The sequence below is a fragment of the Neolamprologus multifasciatus genome, chromosome 12, assembly GCF_963576455.1.
Source record: "Neolamprologus multifasciatus chromosome 12, fNeoMul1.2, whole genome shotgun sequence".
NCBI classification, from domain to species: domain Eukaryota; kingdom Metazoa; phylum Chordata; class Actinopteri; order Cichliformes; family Cichlidae; genus Neolamprologus; species Neolamprologus multifasciatus.
In genome coordinates this window covers 2,813,787-2,832,740 of record NC_140450.1, presented here as the reverse complement: position 1 = coordinate 2,832,740, position 18,954 = coordinate 2,813,787, and the positions used below count along the sequence as shown (strand labels likewise).

General features: G+C 42.0%; 1 protein-coding gene across 4 annotated transcripts in view; it reads right to left on the bottom strand.

Moving 5' to 3' along the window:
* Positions 1–1,499: 1,499 nt before the first annotated feature.
* slc39a14 (solute carrier family 39 member 14) overlaps positions 1,500–18,954 on the bottom strand; it is a 30,073-nt gene continuing 12,618 nt past the window's right edge. For 2 of the 4 annotated variants that reach the window (XM_085180023.1, XM_085180022.1), the window contains exons 4-10: positions 18,194–18,371; positions 10,776–10,945; positions 9,109–9,231; positions 5,936–6,109; positions 5,519–5,753; positions 5,127–5,311; positions 1,500–4,174 (exon numbers count right to left, since the gene is read on the bottom strand). In XM_085180023.1, coding sequence (XP_085036149.1) covers positions 4,022–4,174; positions 5,127–5,311; positions 5,519–5,753; positions 5,936–6,109; positions 9,109–9,231; positions 10,776–10,945; positions 18,194–18,371 — 1,218 coding nt within the window. In that variant the 3' untranslated portion in view covers positions 1,500–4,021. Of the gene's footprint in view, positions 4,175–5,126; positions 5,312–5,518; positions 5,754–5,935; positions 6,110–9,108; positions 9,232–10,775; positions 10,946–12,356; positions 15,047–18,193; positions 18,372–18,954 lie in introns of those variants that run through there. The other 2 variants (XM_085180024.1, XM_085180025.1) reach the window with 2 other exon arrangements.

The following is an 18,954-nucleotide window of genomic DNA, read 5'->3' as shown; positions in this document are numbered from 1 at the left end:
TTTGCCCTGTTCTCTGCCAAGATGATGCCGCTATGAGGCCAGTCCATAACTGATATTTTCAGGTATGCTTTTATTGCATTGGCAGTATACTGGGTTCATGCTGCAGATTTATTGAGATATAAACAGGTCTAACTCCAGTTAGGAGACTTGCCTGTTTGCACCACTGCCTGGTGGGCATCATAGCCCAAAGGAAACAATGTCCCTATGGCAGCTGGGATAGGCTCTCAGACTTCTGTAATGAGTGCTCAGCAGTGTTCTTACCTTGATTGTGTGTGTGATCTGAAAACACACACATACACAAATAAGACTGTTTTGATATGTTGGCGAGTTTGTATGGAAGGAGCTTTTGTGCATTTTTGTATTTAGATGTTTGTGAAAAAAAAGGTTCTTTGCAGGAGTGAAAAACTAATGTGCAAACCATAATCAGCTTCATTGTGGTTTCCCGGTCAAACGCGACCTTCTTTTCCTCAAGAACGATAAAATTTGAATGCTTTCTTTGTTATTAGAGAACTGTTTGAACATCCTCTCGAGTAGCCTGAATCCCATCTGCTGCAGTATTTGTCATCTTAATGCTTTCATGATATTTGCTGAACAGTACATTTCTCCAAGAATGAAGGACCTCTAATAAACATATTCTTCCAAGTAACACAACCTGTTAAAAGTGGGAAGCTTGGTAATCTGAGGACAAAGAGCATTTCATAACATTGATTAATGCTGAAGCAATCAAGCTGGCTCACTATTGTATACACAAATACTTTTTAAAGGCTCCGTTTGTGTTTATCATAGCTTTACTGTTTGCTTTATCTATGACAAACTAATTATGGCTTTTAATCATTTTTACACAAAAAGAAACTGAAGCTACATCAGTGAGCTGTTTTCATCATCACTTTGGGCTTTTAGTATCAGCCTCGAGGCTTCAGCAGCGGTGGGAAAAGTCCAAATTAAAATATAAAAAAAGATAGATACTACATTTATTCATATAAATGACTCAGCCTGGTCACTTCTAATTAAACTGGTGAAAAATAAACCAAAAATCAAGCACAGTATCGATCAATGATGACACTTCAACAAATACAATTTCTTGGAAAATGAAATTTATATATAAAAACAATCTCCATGACACACACAGAAGGCTAACGAGGATTCTCATACATGAAATTAGATACAATACTTTTCAAAATGATCCTTTACAAGTCTGCGAGAGCGCTGTAAATATTAAAATGGCCAGAAAGTCCATCCTCCGTCAGTCGGTTGGTTCGAGGGTCAGCTCCTCAGAGATTCATCTCTTCTGTCCTCCCTCTTACTTTCTTGTCTTCTCCATCACTATGCTGCAGCTCTAATTTGAACATATCATATTTTGGTTTCCTTACTTTTATTAGAAATCCCACAAGTAAGACACTCTACCCTCCTGCTCCCATGAGCAATCTGACCCCCAATACAACCTCCTAACCGTAACCTTTCTGCTGCGTTAATAAACTTCCCGATAAAGTGTTCTTCTCTGTGTTCTGCGTCTGGTTTTTGGTCGGTAAAGTTCCTGTTTCTGCTCCAAAGAACCTCTCCTGGTCTCTGAAGGTATTATCTGCATTAACTGAGTGGATATGTTATCAGTCTGTGTGCTGTAAATCCACTGGCTTCAGTTTTAAACACAGCATTAACACTGTGCAGAGCGGAGACGGTTTAGCTTCTATCTGACCCGTTTATTCTAAATAAAAACTAAACTCCGTCTGGACTCATGGTGTGAAACTAAGCACAACACTTGATCTTAGATGTAAAGCATAAAATAAATATTTTATGGCTTAAGCAACAATAAATAATCTGTTACATGACATATCGAGCAGCAGTAATACTCGCTGTACCACTCAGGGTACTCTTTGTAATGGCTTGCCTTCTTCCTGGAACTACAACTTCATCTTTATTGTAAACCTATCACAGGTTTCAGCTTCGAGCTCTAATAAATAATATTCTACAGCTCGAATCTACACTCACGTTAGGAAAAGTATGTAAAGATGCTACATAATGGATCACGTCAGCTCTGTTGAAATGTCAGTGTTCAGATGAGGGAAATCTTTATAATCCACCTGTGAGACAAACACAGAAACAACCCGACAACCTTACACTGCTGTGGAGCACAACAGCTGCCCCTCCCCTCCCGACCATCCAATAAACTATTAACCCTTTACATCATAAACCTTTTTTTTTTACAGCATCATGGCCAAATGTATGTGGACACCCAATACCCCTAACATCAGCCTCTGCTCTTCTAGTTTTGTAGTTGTGTCCATCCAGTTTGATGGACATTTGCACACACCATCGCTAACACAGCTCCTCTGCACAGCGCTGCCAGTAGCTTTTCTATTCGTCTGCAAAATGCTACTAAATGGGTAAAATGAGTAATTTTCAGCATTTAAAGAAGATCTGTTGGGCTGATGTCCAAATGCATTTTAAGTCTTGAGCTCTAGAGTTGCTGTGCAAGGTTCACAGATCAAATTAACTAATATTTCATTAAGATAAAGGTAAATAAACTGTTTTAGCTCCCTTTAAGTAAAAGTGTTGAAGAGCTTTTGGCTCACAGGGTTTTAGGCAACTTTAGCCACATTAAACAGAAAATAAGGAAAGTTCTTCTTAATGAAAAACCTAAAAATGAGAAAAGAAACACACAAAGTAAAAAAAAGAAAAGAAAGTCCATCCTTGTTTGAGTTTCAGCTGATCTTTGATTTTTGACCAACTAACATGATAAAGATGCAGATGCTGAAATGAAAGTTTCTGAGTTAAAAATATCGTAATCATGTCCTTTGATTAGTGGGATTGGGTTAAAAATGCAGTGCAGACTGTTTCCATGGTTAAAATGGCCAAAAACCCCTTTAAAAACTGCCCGGCGACAAAAACAGGCATCGAGTCTGTCCACATACTTTTGGCCGTAGTTCTTAATTCTGAATCGCTAACACGGATAAGGTCACAGACGAGGTGACGTGTGCGTGGTTATACAGTATGATTCACCTTACAGTATTCTGTTACAATGACACCGTAAAAGAATAGATAATCTGGGAAAAATAGTCTATGGGATATGTGAAAACTGCAGATCTGCACTCGGAATTCAAGATCAGAAGGAATAAAAAAGCTAAAACTTTTCACTTGCTATTCTAATGAAGGGCACAGATGGTAAACTACAGAGAAATGCTGCCGCCGTGATCTGGATGAAGCCACTTAGTCCCTTTTCCGTGTCTGACCCCGGAGTCTTTGGGAGTTACCGGCCGGCTGGCTGACACGTGCGTTTCCAAACATCACTGCGTAGCCCTTCACCATTCTCGATGGTCTGCCCATATTTGGTCTTTAAAAGTCAGTATTCATGTGTAAAAAAATATAAAATCAACTCACAGACAACAAAGTCCAGCTGGAAGTCGGAATAATTCCAGTTTAAATGTTTTAACGTTTGCTTTTTGGTATGGAATGGAGAAAAGAAAAAGGGGACGTGTAGTGCCTGGGAATCAAAGATGTTTGGAGTACAGCTGCTGTTACCTGATTGTGCTTTTCACAGAGGATTCATGATATAAACACTCGCTAGGAATCTCAACTGGCCTGAGTGGAGGCTCAATGGCATCAACCAGGATGGATGATGAGGATGAAGGTTGAGGAAAGACGCCTGGAGAGCAGTCTGAAGAAAAGGGAAACATCTGAGAGACTGGGTGAGTGTATTGCACATCAAGTATAAGCGTCTTTTGCGACTGCTTCAGTTGATGTTTCAGGACGTTTTCAGGGCAGCTGTGCAGAAAGGATTGAAACGCTGAGGAGACGGAGCCGTCAAACCCTCGACCTTGAACCTTCTGCATGCAGGAACTGCACTAAAGCAGCTTCTTGTATAACTTCAAAAGACGATTGCGCGTACCTGCCGCACAACCAAAATCCCCAAAGTCCCGAACCCGAAAAATGAGAACAGGAGGAAAAAATAGAGGAGAAACATTCAGCCAGCCTCTCTTTGTTTGAGCTCCAACAGCAGCTGATGGTGATCCTGGAGGAGATGCTGCTAGCCCAGCTGTATCTGTCCAGAGTACGTCGTCAGGAGGAGCATGATGGAGAAGCCCGTCAGCAGGCCGGCGTTCTGGATGCCAAAGGTGAGGAGGAAGCTGCTGCCGCCTGCATCCTCTTCCTCACGACTCACCTCGTTCATCTCTGGAAACTGTGACACATAAAACAGAGTGTCACTTCGTAAGTGTCTGACGTGTAACCAAGAACAGCTCGACCTTATTCAGCTCAGTCACACCAACTACTGCTCCATTATCTTACCCCTCATTCAAATGTTTCAATCTTTCAAAGTCCAACACATAAAATATTTACAAGAACTCTCCCCCTTTCCTAACCAGCTGTTCAAACCTTCTGTTTGTAATAAACAGCCAATCAGAAGAAAGCTGGCTCAGAGTGGGAGGAGCAAAAACAGCTTGTTTCAGAGAAAAATGTGAATCTGAAAATGAGCAGCAGAGCTCCGCCTCAGGTTAGCTGTTAGCTTAATCGCACATGTTTCAATATAAATCACGTCTTAAAACCCACTTTTATTCCTTGGCTTTTAACCTCAGTGAGACTTAGTTTCTCTTTTAATTGAAGTAGTTATTTAATTAATGATTTCACTCTTCTTTTATTTGGTTTTTATTTATATCTCATGCAATTTTATTTTACAGTTCCAATGTACAGCACTTTGTGTCAGCTGTGGTTGTTTTAAAGTGCTTTATAAATAAAGTTGATGATGATAAATATATTAACACAACCTAACGTGAAGGATGTAACATAAAAACTGCAAAAACAAACTGACTACCAATCAGTGTACAGACTGTATAGTACAAATAATTTATTTCATTGGCACCGTTTAAGTTTATTACACAGTTTAAAAACATTATGTTTCTTTCTTTGAAATATGACTCTTGGACATCCTGAACAGTGTCTGACAGAGAGAATCTAAAAAAGACTTTTTACTGCTACAAATAAATTCTGTACTTCTGATTGGATTTTTACTTGTTTATTATTTTTATTTCTCAGCATAACCAACTAAACAGCAACACGAGAACATATTTAAAAAGCCCACTACCTCAAGAGACCCATCTGTGTTGATTTAATCTCATAGTTCACAAATCACTGACCATGTCTGCCAGAGCGATGTAGAGGAACATTCCTCCTGCCAGGGCGAAGATCCAGTTGGGAGAGAAGCTGTTACCGGCCAGGATGCCAAAGCCCATGCCCAGGTAGCAGCAGCAGGCCGACAGGAAGTTAAAGAAGAGAGCCTGCTGTATGCTCATGCCGGCGTTCAGCAGGATCACAAAGTCTCCTGGTAGCAGGAAAACATGCATCAGAGTCAGAACAGCTGACGTTTCAAGTAGTTTGTTTTGGGACAGCAAACAAAACACATCCATTAAATTCATTAAGAAATGTTCTTATACTAAAGGGCCAAAAGGAAAGTAGCTGGGGTTAAGCTTGCAGCCTGATTATCTCGGCATTAGGGACACCCGCCCGCTCAGAGTCCGCCCTGACTCACCCAGCTCATGGGGGAACTCCTCGCACAGGATCGCCACCGAGGTGCTGATGCCCTGGAAAACAGAGGCGGTGAACGAGGCCCCGATGGCCAAGCCGTCAATAAAGTTGTGCAGGCCGTCGCTCAGTGTGATCATCCAGGCCAGCGTGCCGATATCAGAGTAGGTCGTCCCCTTCAGCCAATAGCAGCCGCCACCACTGGTGCCTGACCGGCCACCGCTGTCTGGACTCTGAGAGTCCTGGAAGGAGCAGAGGGAGAGAAATCGGCGGTTCCCACCTTGTAAGTTAAATTTGTTTAGATCTGATCCAGTCATAAACTGATACTGTCCACAAATACAAAAGTTAATTCCTATTTTTTCTGCGTTCCTCTTCTTTTAAAAGTCCAGCAGACAAGCTGCTCTTTGAGCTGTTACATCCATACCTGTGGAGTCTGTGCAGGGCTGAGCATGAGCTCGCCCTCCCCTGCGTCCACTTTGCCCAGAGCCAGGCTGCTGGCTTCTCCGTTCTGCTGCAGCTTCTCCTTCTCCCCCTCCTCCAAATCCCTGTCAGGGGTTGAGTAATGATCTGCACCGGGGTAGTGGCTGTGGCCGTGGCTCTGAGAGACAGGCGGGGGAAGAACTCAGCACATTCTGATAGACTTATTGTGAGCAGCATCTTCCTGACAGGTGAAATAACCTCAGTATCTGGTTCAGAGGAGGTGCAGATAAGAGATGTGACTTAAAAGTTGAAGATGTTCCTTTTTGCTTTTGTCATATTTGCTGGGACTGAAGAGCTGAAAAGGCCGATCATGTGATTTTAACCATTTTCTCCTTCAGTGACTCAGTGAGGTCAAGTTCTGTCTGCAAACCCAACGAGGAATGAAATCTGCTCAAAAGCGTGCAACAAAGTCGCGAGTAAACCACAGCACAAAGTCACTGTTTCACTCAAGGATACGACACCAGATCTGGAGCTCCTTTAGCACGTAAATTGCTAGCAGTTAACTAGGTTGGACTGAAAAAGAGCAACCACAAGGTGGAGCAACGGTCCCACAATCACACCCCACAGTTTCTTTTATTGGCTTGTCATTTAAAATTTTAGATTTAAAATAGAGGAAAATCTACAAAACGAGTGCTGTATCTGTGCAAAGTTATTATTTTTAACACTGAAACCGTTAAAGTATCCACTGAGGCTTTTCGGGTTTAAGGAATTTAATTTGTAAGAGCCCATAACAGGACACCCTGCTGTATCTTTTTATAATGGAGAACTTTGAAATACAAACACATGCTGCACACAATCACACCACAGCACTGGCTGCAATATTCAGTGTCTATAGTTTATATTAGGGCTGCCACAAACGATTATTTTGATAGTTGACTAGTCGGAGATTATTTTTGCGATTCATTGACTAATCAGATCATGCATCCATTCAACATAAAACATACAGCTTATTGCACTAGTATGCATATGCTCTTATAAGTGTTTAAGGTATGTGCTAACTAAAAATAAAGACAAGATGATAGTTTATTAAATTTGACTTATATATCATGTTTAACCTGAGTAGCGAAAGACGGCGGTGGGTTTGAAAACGATTTGCCAGGAGTCCGCTGTTCTCACGGGCTCTAGTGAGCCTTGCACCCGGCTAACTATCGAGCTAGTGGGTAACAGACGTCTCCGAAAACGTCGGAGCGCTTTTGAAAATATGTGGTGTCTTGATAAACTGAGCAGATATTTGAAGTTTACACAGCTACATTCTCACCTGAAAATATGTTAAACGTTTATTTTGTGACCCAGAAAGAATAATAAGAGTAATATTAAAACTAACTAGCTTCCGCCATTGTTGGAAACTGAGCAGGGCTGCGCTATGAATTCTAGGACAGTTTCTTCTTCTTTGGTGTTTAACGGCAGCTGGCATCCTTGTACATGCAGTGCTGCCATCTTCTGTTTCAGTCCGTTATTACACTCTTAAATCCTATTACTTATTCCTGCGTCTTTTGTGATCTTACAAAGCTTCAAACGACGCGTCGACTATTAAATCAGTCGTAGACGATTTTGATAGTCGACGTAATCGTGACTAGTCGACTAATCGTGGCAGCCCTAGCTTATATAGGTATGCATATATATAGAAAACAAGCTTTGCGTATTTGAGTTTATGGTGTTAATCTTTCAAATATTTTACTGTTTTCACAAAACAACGTGTAAAAGAACAAGATGGTGAAAGCGGTCGCAGGCAGCTCAACATATTTAATAACTGATATTTAATTAGCAGTGACATCTGAGTGACTGAAGCTGTTAATTTATATAATTTCACCTGATAAACTAACCAGCTCACTGTTTAAACACCCATGTGTGTCTGACCTAAGTTCTTCTCCTCACTGCCGAATAAAACTTTTCTGCGGCAGAAAAGTAATAATATATACCTGCCTCCATGAAAGTTTCAGGTCGGTAAGTGAAGCCGCTCTCTTGCTCCAGTGGGTTTCCACAGCTGGCATGTTCTCCAGGTCGCTGCAGGTTAATAACGGTTTTCAAACCACACCTTTGAAATTGTTCAATTATGTTATATTTCTCTATGATCTCAGTGGATGAAGTTCCAGGTGGTGTGAACTACGACCTCTCTGTGAGCTTCTACAGCAATTCAAATATTTTATTTACCTTTTCGGAGAGCCCTTTATCAGGCATCTTCTAACACATGAGCGTATCTCAGGTAATAAATGATTTATTCCAAATATTTTCATTTATTTTTTAAAATGTCTTTTTAAGTGGATCTTTCTGAGCAGTTGCACTTCTCCAGTTTACACACCACATATTTCACCATCAAGGATTTCTATTGGTCGCTCCCCTTTGTCAGCACCAATGACTGGGAATATGTCACATGACCAAATGTCCATGACACCCTATGTGGTGCCTCATTGGCTGTTACGTATGTGGAGTTAAATGATTGACTCTTTCTCTTTCTTTCTTTTTTTAAACGTCTCTATCGAGCTCATCTCCACGATGAAGGCAAAAACACAAATGTCTGTCAGCAAAATCCTCTTTTGAGTGATTAAATTATTCTTCAAAGTCACGAAAAACAAGAACGTTCAGTTCACCTCGCCTTCCTATTTATGTCTAAAGGTCACGAGAACATTTTCAGGTGTCTCATTTTTCACTTTAGTACAGTATGTACAGAGACTACAGTGCATAATGTAAACTAGCAGCGCCTCTGGCATCAACTCCAGACCGTGACTTTGCAAACCTCTGTGTTAGTCAACAGGTTGGGATCAAACACGCCGTTTGTAAACTGCCTGCAGCGTTGAATCATCACTTTCCCAGATTTTTCTCTCAGTTACTGACACAATGACGAGAAGACACTTCAAGCCTTGCCAGGTGTCTGAACAGAGCAAAGCCACCTTATCGGTGGCTCTGGGAGAATCCACAGTCCAGGCTTTTGCAACACACCGTGAACCACATTTGAAAATAATTACTCTTACTCAACATTTGCACGTACGTTTTGTAATCTTGGTGACTGGTTGGAACACGCTTTGTGGCTTCAGTAGGTGGAGAATATCTAACAGCCACTATCTAACAATAAAATAAAACACATGAAGTCAGTTTGTATCACTCTTGGTATACACTCACCCCGTTCTTTTGCTTTAGGAGCACTTTGAGAACTTTTTCAGTGAAGAAGAAGAGGTAAAAGCCTCCGAACACCACGGTGGACTTGGACACGTAGAAATCGACCATTGGGTCAAATCCAAAGGCCTGGCATGCAGGAAGAAGATGATGTTAACACGTGCAGCAATGTGGTGCAATAAAGAATGCTTTCATGAAGGGCAGTGGTTCAGGATCAGAGGGCCCCCGATCAGGATCAGAGAGCCCCCGAATCAGGATCAGAGGGCCCCGATCAGGATCAGAGAGCCCCCGATCAGGCTCAGAGGGCCCCGATCAGGATCAGAGAGCCCCCGATCAGGATCCGAGGCCCCCGATCAGGATCCGAGGCCCACGATCAGGATCAGAGGGCCCCCGTATCAGGATCAGAGGGCCCCCGTATCAGGATCAGAGGGCCCCCGTATCAGGATCAGAGGGCCCGATCAGGATCCGAGGCCCCACGATAAGGATCAGAGGGCCCCACGATAAGGATCAGAGGGCCCCCGTATCAGGATCAGAGGCCCCCGAATCTGGATCAGAGAGCCCCGAATCAGGATCCGAGGCCCCCGATCAGGATCCGAGGCCCCCGATCAGGATCAGAGAGCCCCGATCAGGATCCGAGGCCCCCGATCAGGATCTGAGGGCCCCAATCAGGATCCAAGGCCCCGAATCAGGATCCAAGGCCCCGAATCAGGATCTGAGGGCCCCCGAATCAGGATCCGAGGTCCCGATCAGGATCTGAGGGCCCCGATCAGGATCAGAGGCCCCCAATCAGGATCCGAGGGCCCCCAATCAGGATCCGAGGCCCCGATTCAGGATCTGAGGCCCAGAATCACTGTCCTTTGTTTTTCTTGCAAAAATCTTATAAATTTAATTGAATTTAAGTGAGGACCGACTCACGGCTGATTGATGTCTGCAAGACAATTTAGACTATTAATGTCATTTCCAATCAAAAAAACTGGGGATTTTCCTTAATGCTTTACTGTCTATGGTGACTATAAACTTTAAAGCAGATTATTCTGTTGTTCAGTGGTACATAATAATGTCACCATGAAACTGATTTATCTCACATTAAGTGAAATGAGAAAAAAATAAGGTTTTGAACAATGACAGTTTATCATTTTGTCCTTGTACATCACCACAGTGGATTTTAAATTCATCAAAATGTGATTTAAATGCAGAGTTTCAGCTTTAATTCAAGCATTAACTGTTTAGGAATTACAGTTATTTTTATATGTAATCGCTTAAAACTACAACATTTTAAATGTAAGGACTAGAAACTGAAAACTGCCTCACTGGGTTGAGATCAGCTGACTGACTCGTCCACTGAAGAATATCTAATATATAGATTATTTTTTTGCCTTGAGAAACTCATGGGAGACTTTTGGAGAAACTTTTTAGTAACATGAGCAGCGAGTACAGCCCAGCACACAGAACTGAGAAAAAACTCTAGTGACCCACTTCCACTGGCAGCCATACATGCCCGTGCTTGTTGGGCAGAGAGGAAAATTAGATGAGATGAAATTTAAAACAAACATGGACCTAACTGCATTTCCAAATGCTTATATATATATATTCACTGTTCTTTCCAGGAACTACACAGCAGCCCTGCTAAAAATGCACTGCAGCAAACTGAGCCTCAGCAGCACCAACACTACCTCTGGGATGAGCTGAAACAGGGCGTTGGAGTAGAGAGTGCCAATGGCCAGGGCTATGAAGTAGAGCAGCAGTCGCTTGTAAAAGGTTTTCTTCATGAAGGGCACGACGCACGCCCCGACCAGCGAGCACAGAGAGATCAGTGTCACGCATAGGATCCCATAGCCCCAAACTGATTAACACAGGAGAAAGAAGGGGGAAGAAGAGAGAGAAAGAGGTAATCAGTTTGGAAATAATCTTGTTGGATTAATGACCAGTGTGTTAACCAACATCATGAGTTTTAAAAAAGGAGGGAAGACCAAGCAGTTAACTCCCTGGAAAGGAACAATTACATGAAATCATCCTGAGAAAAAAGAGACATGAAAGGATTTTCAGGAACAGCGAGCCGATAATCCGCTGAAAACAGCTCAAGTGAGACCACCTTTTACTCGTATTTGAAGATAATCACCAGTTCCTCATTTCCACTGATAAGAAGAAAACGTCATTATAGTTGACTCCAATCTCAAGCATTCACACACACACGCTCGTTTTCATATCTTAGTGAGGACATCTAATTGACATGCTTTCCCCTGCTGCTTACCCCAACCCTAACCATCAAAAACTAATTCCTAACCCTCAGCCTAAAGCCTAACCCTCAGCCTAAAGCCTAACCCTCAGCCTAAACCCTAACCATAACCAACCGTAACCCTGAAACTAAAACCACATTTTGAGCCTACAAACTGCTTTCAAACTTGTGGTTTTTGTCCCCACGAGTATAGCAGCATGCCAATTTTCTGTCCTCACAAAGATGTCTACACACACACGGTTGTTATGATCTGCTCAGGTGTGTCTGTACCACTGTCATAGCCTCAGGCTAAACACTGCAGAGACAAAAGGGGGCAAACGAACTTTAAATAGCGCACTCGTAGCAGAAGGAGCAATGCTAACAAGGGGTCACATTTCAGTTTGAAGGACACTTTAAGGGTGCAGTGCTCCATTTCCCAGGGCTCTGTTACACACAGTGAAACACATGACCCCCCCCTAAACAGTGACTAACACCATGTTTCAGGTCTGTACAGCTTTTCTAGCATCAGAACAGAAATTCTCTCCTCAGTTAAACAACATAGGTGGCCTAGATCTCAGTACCATGAGAGCTACAGACACAGGTACACACACACACACACACACACACACACACACACACACAGCCAGATGACTGGGGCTGCAATGAGATCAGAGCAAATTCCACAGTGCCCGAGAAAGCCACAGAAAGGAAACAAAGTCAGGAACAGGAAAGAGTTATGAACACAGAGACAATGGCGAGCTCGGCCAAAGTGCCGTAAACGACCGCAGGTCAGACCGTTTCCAAGTTTCCTACCAAACCCCTCACAATCAGCTGTTTTTGGTATTTTTAATGAAGCCGTGAAAAGCATTAATTACAGTACTATAAGCATTTGCTGAATTACACCAGCTCGTTACGAGAGGGTCGGGTGGAAAGTACTGATTGATTTTTGACTGCAATGCCATGAACGAAGGAGAGCGTAATCTTTGTATGAGTGTATGAAAGTCAAAGGTCTGCATGCATGCATGTCCCGATGTCAAACCTCTGGCAGCAGCTGCAGGATGGCAGTGGAGAACAGCGTGCCAATGGCAAGCGCGATGAAATAGGTGAGTGCGTATTTCCCGAAGCGCGACTTCATCAGGGGCACGATGAAAACTCCGGTCAGGGCAGAGACATTGATGATTGTCACACTTAAGAAAGAAAAACCCCAAACTGGAGTTGGAGTAACAGGAAGGTACAACGTTAAAACAAAGCGCTGTGAATAACGTGCAGTCATCCATCTATAAATGCAGCTTAAGCTGTGGATAAAAGAGAACATCAGCCAGAGTCAATCATACAGGTCAAGCATTAAAAACAACAACAACATCATCATGTGGGCTCCGGCTGCTGGATGTGAGAAAACTGTTGTGTGGGTGTCTTATGTCTGCACGATCAGCAGCTACTTTGACGTTCATGCCAACGGCAGTAGATTTTCCATCACTGCAGAGGTGACAAAGTCTCATTATTCCAACAAATCCGTATGATAGCATCAGCCTATTAGCTGTCAGTTCAAATCTGGTATCAAACAGTCATGTGAAAGAAATAACACCATCTTTCAGTTTTAAGGTTTAAGTATACATATAATTTAAAAAGAAAATCATCTGATCCTTAGAAGGTCTTCCAGTCATTTAAATACAACCTCAAATGAACAACAGCGCACGACATATTACACTGTGTCGTTATTTCTTTAACAGTTTTTTAAAACCCCTTCCTGCAGCCAGGCGCTGCTATTCAAAGACACACGATTACTCGTTCATCAGCCAGTTTAACCAGCTCGATACAACCAGACATTTTGGCAGTTTGCTGGTTTGGAGCGTTCAGGTGGGCGTTAAAAAACATCAGCAGCGATCTTAAAGAACAACGTGTGCAAACATCAATGAGATGAAGCAACGCTGTAAAGAAAAGTGGCCAAAAGTCCTGTGAGAGATGAAACCATCACTTCAAGGTGCTGCTGTTTAAAGGTGCTCCTCCAAGCTATTGAATCATTGGGTGCATTTAGAGTTTCCACTTGCTGCTTTTGGATTTGACTTCGTTTTGTCAGATAAAAATATGACAGTATAATGTCGCGTGTTATTGTTCATATGAGATTGTACTGAAATTTGGAACTCGTGTGGACCAGATGATTTTTTCAATTCTGACCTGACACGTAAAACCAAGAGAGCTAAAAGCAGATGCATTTTATTTTTCACATGACTGTATGAAGCTGCAGCTTATTGATTTTTAAGTACTCAATTAAACTGCTCTTATATTTTCATGGGGTTAAAATCAATGCTCAAACTTGTGTTGACAGATTTTCTGATCAGGAGAAAATCCGGCTGCACAGACAGATGAATCAGCTAGAAGCATGCACCACAGAAATCCTGCAGTTTAATCCACTTTCTGTTCCCTTCTTTAGTTTTAGTATTTATATTGTGATACGCTGCAGCTTTACTCCACCTGGACTCTAGAAAGCAGTCAAATAAAACAATTTAAGTACATGAAGTAGTTGAAGTGCTCACACACAGTGCTACCAGACATAAATGTGATGCACACTACAGTTAAATATATCCAGCAACACCTGTAAGAAGAATAAAAGGAAGTAGCCATTGGTTAGATTTTCCATATCCTGCAAAACACAGTTTTTGGATGCTGTGAGACAACCTCTCAACTTGTTGCTGAGGAAAAAACAAGTAAACAGATGAGCAACAATGGTGATGAAGGAAGATGAGTACAGCTGAGGAAAAGAGATATTTAATAATGTTAAAAATGCACAAAGGGGAGAAAAACGTGAGATTGTATCAGATCAGAAATAGTAAAAAATGGAAATCAGCATCCCGTCGTGTTACTAAACTGGATACAAAAGAAAGGATAATCAGATCATATTTCAAAAAGTATTTCCTCAAGAAAATCTGCTGCATGCAGATCAGAAGCTGTGACAGTAGTTTCCCAATAGCAGCATCCAGCTCAGCTCTGAAGCATGGGAACTTTATCCTAAACATTTGAATGACATCAGAAACTCAAACAGAATTTTAGAGAATACAGATCCAGATGTCTTTGAGCTGTTTAGATGAGTTTGAATCGTTTCCTCTTTCTGATGAAACTATGGTGAAACACTCTGTGGTTTCTGACTCAATAGCAAAACTCTGTTTGTTTCCCCACTACTTGGCACCACTGTTTTATATTTCATCATTATTATTTAGTGTTTCCAGTGGCTAATGGACCTGCAGTAGCTCTGGTACAGAAAAACAAGGAACACCAACATTCCCATCACTGACTTGATATTGGTTCTTATGTTCAATGGGAACTTTATTGTCTCCAATGGGAAATTGATTTGCTGACTTCGCATCCCTGCTAAGTTTTGCGTCTTTTGGTCTCACACACCTGACACTTTATTAGGTACGTCTTCTAGTGCTGGGTTGGGTTGGTTTCCCTTCAGCGTTGCCCTTCACGCTTCGTGCCTTCTCTGAGATTTTGGTTCATAACAACATGATAATATCACACAGTGATGTGAATCTGCTGTTCCAGCACATGCCCAAAGGTGCGGAGGTCAGGTGACTGTGGAGGCCATCTGAGCACAGTGAACGGTCATGTTCAAGAAACCAGTCTGAGAGGATCTGATGTTGTGAACCGGAAAACTGACCTCTTGGAATCTTTTATTAAAAGGGTTGGACGAGGTCAGTGACAATACTCGGGTTGGACGAGGTCAGTGACAATACTCGGGTTGGACGAGGTCAGTGACAATACTCGGGTTGGACGAGGTCAGTGACAATACTCGGGTTGGACGAGGTCAGTGACAATACTCGGGTTGGCTGTTGTGTTTAACCAATGCTCCTTTGGTACTAAGGAGAACAAAGTGAGAAAATATGTCCCAAACAACTAGTTTTGATGATACCTGTGAACTGTAGCCTCAGTTTCCTGGACTGAGCTGACAGGAACAACACCTGATGTTGTCTCCTGCTGCTGTAGTGCATCTGCTTCAAGGATCAACATGTTGTGCGTTTATAGATGCTTTTCTGCATACCTTGGTTGCAACCAGTGGTTATTTGAGTTACTGTTGACTTACTTTCAGCTCTAAGCTGTGTGGCCACTCTCTGATTTCTGGTATCAACAAAACATTTCTTCCCAGAGACGTGCTTCATATTTTCTCTTTTTTGGATATTTTTCCTATCAGTCACCTAAATCACCTTCCCTACTCTTTCTGATGGTTGGTTCTGACGTCAGCAGGCTGTACTGAGCATGTCTACATCTCTGAGTTACTACAATGTGACCAGGTGATTAAATATTTGTTAACAATCAGTTGAGATGGAGGACACACCAAAGTGGCTGGTGAGTAACCTGCAAATTCCATGTTTGCAAATTGTCTCCATTACTGCTGTCTAGAGTGTCTTTCTTTAAAAACAGGCTCAAGACTTCTGGAAAAATCATCAATCTATTGAGAAATGTTCACGGTGTACAAGAGCCGTGCAGACGAGTCAAAAACCATTTAAACGCAGCTGCTGGACACGCGGTTAAGAACATAAGCAGCAGGATAAAGAGAATGTCATCAAACTTCATTAAAACAAGTATCTGGTTAAAAAAGGATCATTATTTCATGTCTGTTAGTAGCATATCAGTGCTAATGTGAGTCCTTGGGTAAAGCTGGATTATTCACATAATGAGAAAAGAAAAGGTTATTAAATTTCCTCTCTGATGCCCGTAAACCTCCAGCTAGGAAAACATCTCTCAAGCCAAAATAAGCTGCCTAAAGAGGAAAGTGTGAAGTGAGCTGAAGCCATGAGAGCCTGATAAGGGAAAACAAATTTGTCAGTGGAGAGTGAGAAATAGAGCCACAGCTCTGGGGCCATTTCTTCTTCACCTGTCAAGGATGAAATAAATAAGGACACCGGCTACAGCACAAGATTCAAGCCCAAGTCTTTGCCTGCATAAAGAAAGCTGCTGTTTTTCTTTTAGCTGAAGCTCAAATGTTTTGGACTTTTCTGAACCGATGATCTTGAGGCCTTGAGCACAAAACATCACATGACTTAACCAAAACCTCCAAGTCTGTGATTAGCTTGCTTTTTATACCAGCCACGCACTCCAGAGCCAATTTAGTTTTATTCATGAAGACTCAAAGGTTTTTCTTTTTCTCTTTAAACAGCAGCCTGCACTGAATTCAGCATTTCTGACAGAATGTGCACGTCAAAGCGGCTCTCAGGCTTAAAACACCCTGCTGGGTGTGTTCGGTCAGCAGCCTGCACGGAGCTTCAGCGGTTCAGCAGCCAAGGAAAGATGAGCTTTCCAGTCTGGACTGTCTTTACCTGGATGAGATCTGTGCTGCATACTGAAATCGCTGAGAGAAGCTGGACTGTGGACTCTGGAAGATGTGCTGGTTTTTACAGAAAACTGAGAAATGCAATCTGAGCTCTTGGCTAACTGTGCCTGCTTATTTTGGCTTTGCTCTCCTTCGGGGACACCATAAAATCACCAGGCAACAAAACACACAAATTTCGAGCTGAGATTTGATGAAAAAATGTATTTGCAAGGCGTGTGATAATACTTGCACTGACAACAGACATGAACAATGAGGCACAGAAAACCTTGAAAGAAAGACAGCGATTGCAGAGGAAGTTAAAAAGAAAATATTTGGAGGAGAAACACTTTCTGGATTCATGCTGTTTTTGTCTGAGATGCTGCTTGGATGAATCCAAATATGTCTCTTCTAAATAGGGCTGCCACGATTAGTCGACTAGTCACGATTACGTCGACTATCAAAATCGTCTACGACTGATTTAATAGTCGACGCGTCGTTTGAAGCTTTGTAAGATCCCAAAAGACGCAGGAATAAGTAGTAGGATTTAAGAGTGTAATAACGGACTGAAACAGAAGATGGCAGCACTGCATGTACAAGGATGCCAGCTGCCGTTAAACCCCGAAGAAGAAGAAGTAGCTCTGTCCCAGAATTCATAGCGCAGCCCTGCTCAGTTTCCAACAATGGCGGCAGCTAGTTAGTTTTAATATTACTCTTATTATTTTTTCTGGGTCACAAAATAAACGTTTAACATATTTTCAGGCGAGAATGTAGCTGTGTAAACCTCAAATATCTGCTCAGTTTATCAAGACACCACATATTTTCAAAAGCGCTCCGACGTTTTCGGAGACGTCTGTTACCCACTAGCTCGATAGCTAGCCGGGGGCTAGGCTAACTAGAGCCGTGAGAACACCGGACTCCCGGCAAATCGTTTTCAAACCCACAGCTGTCTGTCGCTACTCAGGTTAAACATGATATATAAGTCACTTAGATAACTTAAACATGTTATTGTTTGGCTTTTTTTAGTATTTTATTTGTTCCTGAGTAAATCGGTTTGGCTGAAATTAAAGTTATAGTTTTTACACAGCTGAATAAACATCAAGCAGACAGCTAATTATCAGAAGTGTGAGATGCTCGAGAATATACTCCGGTGTCCTGTTATATTTTAGATAGCAAGGAGTTTATTAAACTTCACCGAAACAATCTGCAAATTTCATTAAAATTTAATAAACTATCATCTTGTCTTTATTTTTAGTTAGCACATACCTTAAACACTTAAAGCTGTAAGCTAATGATAGTTATATAAGAGCAGATGCTGCTGGTGCAATAAGCTGTACGTTTTACGTCCAATGGATGACGATCTGATTAGTCGACTAATCGCAAAAATAATCGGTGACTAGTCGACTATCAAACTAATCGTTTGTGGCAGCCCTACTTCTAAATAACAATGAAGAAGGCTTTAAAAGACATTAAGGAGCAAAAGGTAAACTTTGATCAACACATATGTACAATCTCCACCAGAGGAAATGAAAACATAAAAATATGCTAAATATTAGTATTTAGTTGGTGCTCACCTTCAGCGTCTGAGGGCCTGGGGTAGGTGTCGCTGCTTTGCTCCTCCCCTTTATGTGCCCTGCAGCTGCCAGCATCCAGCTGCTGCAGCATGGTGGGGCACAGCTCCTGAAAACCCCGGCCATCCAGCCGCGACTCCTCGCTCATGCTGTAAATGGCCAGTGTGTTTGCAGGCAAGCACTGGAACAGGAAACATCCCCATAAATAACCCACACAAGCGAACATCTCACTGTTGGTGAATTAGCCAGGACATAACCAGGATGCAGTGACAGGTTAGCATGTGTTTCACCTTCGTGTGGACTGAAAACACAACACAAATGAGTCTGTCAAGACTCATATTTGGAGTATAGACTAGACGAAATTAACAGGAAGGCACTATTGCATAACATTGGTGTCACCAATTAAATAAATAAATTAAAAAACAGCATCTGACCAAATAAAAATGATTAAATTTTCGACTCTAATGATTTAATGTTAACAAAGTAACTGTTTAAAATAATCCTTTTTGTTGGGCCTCGTTGTTGCCTCCACCGACTGTGTCATCACAGCACTGTAACCTTTATACTGGGCACGCTGAGGCAGGCTGAACCTGCTCAGAGACAGGTGTTACCACTCAGAATAAACCTTCATGTTCATGCTGGAACAGAAATAGAAGTCAGAGCTCGCTCTTTATAATCGGAGAATCTGAGCTCCTGAACTGATACATTAATGAAATGTTGAAACTAATGTGTCTTCAACTGAGCTGCAACGCATGACCGAGGTC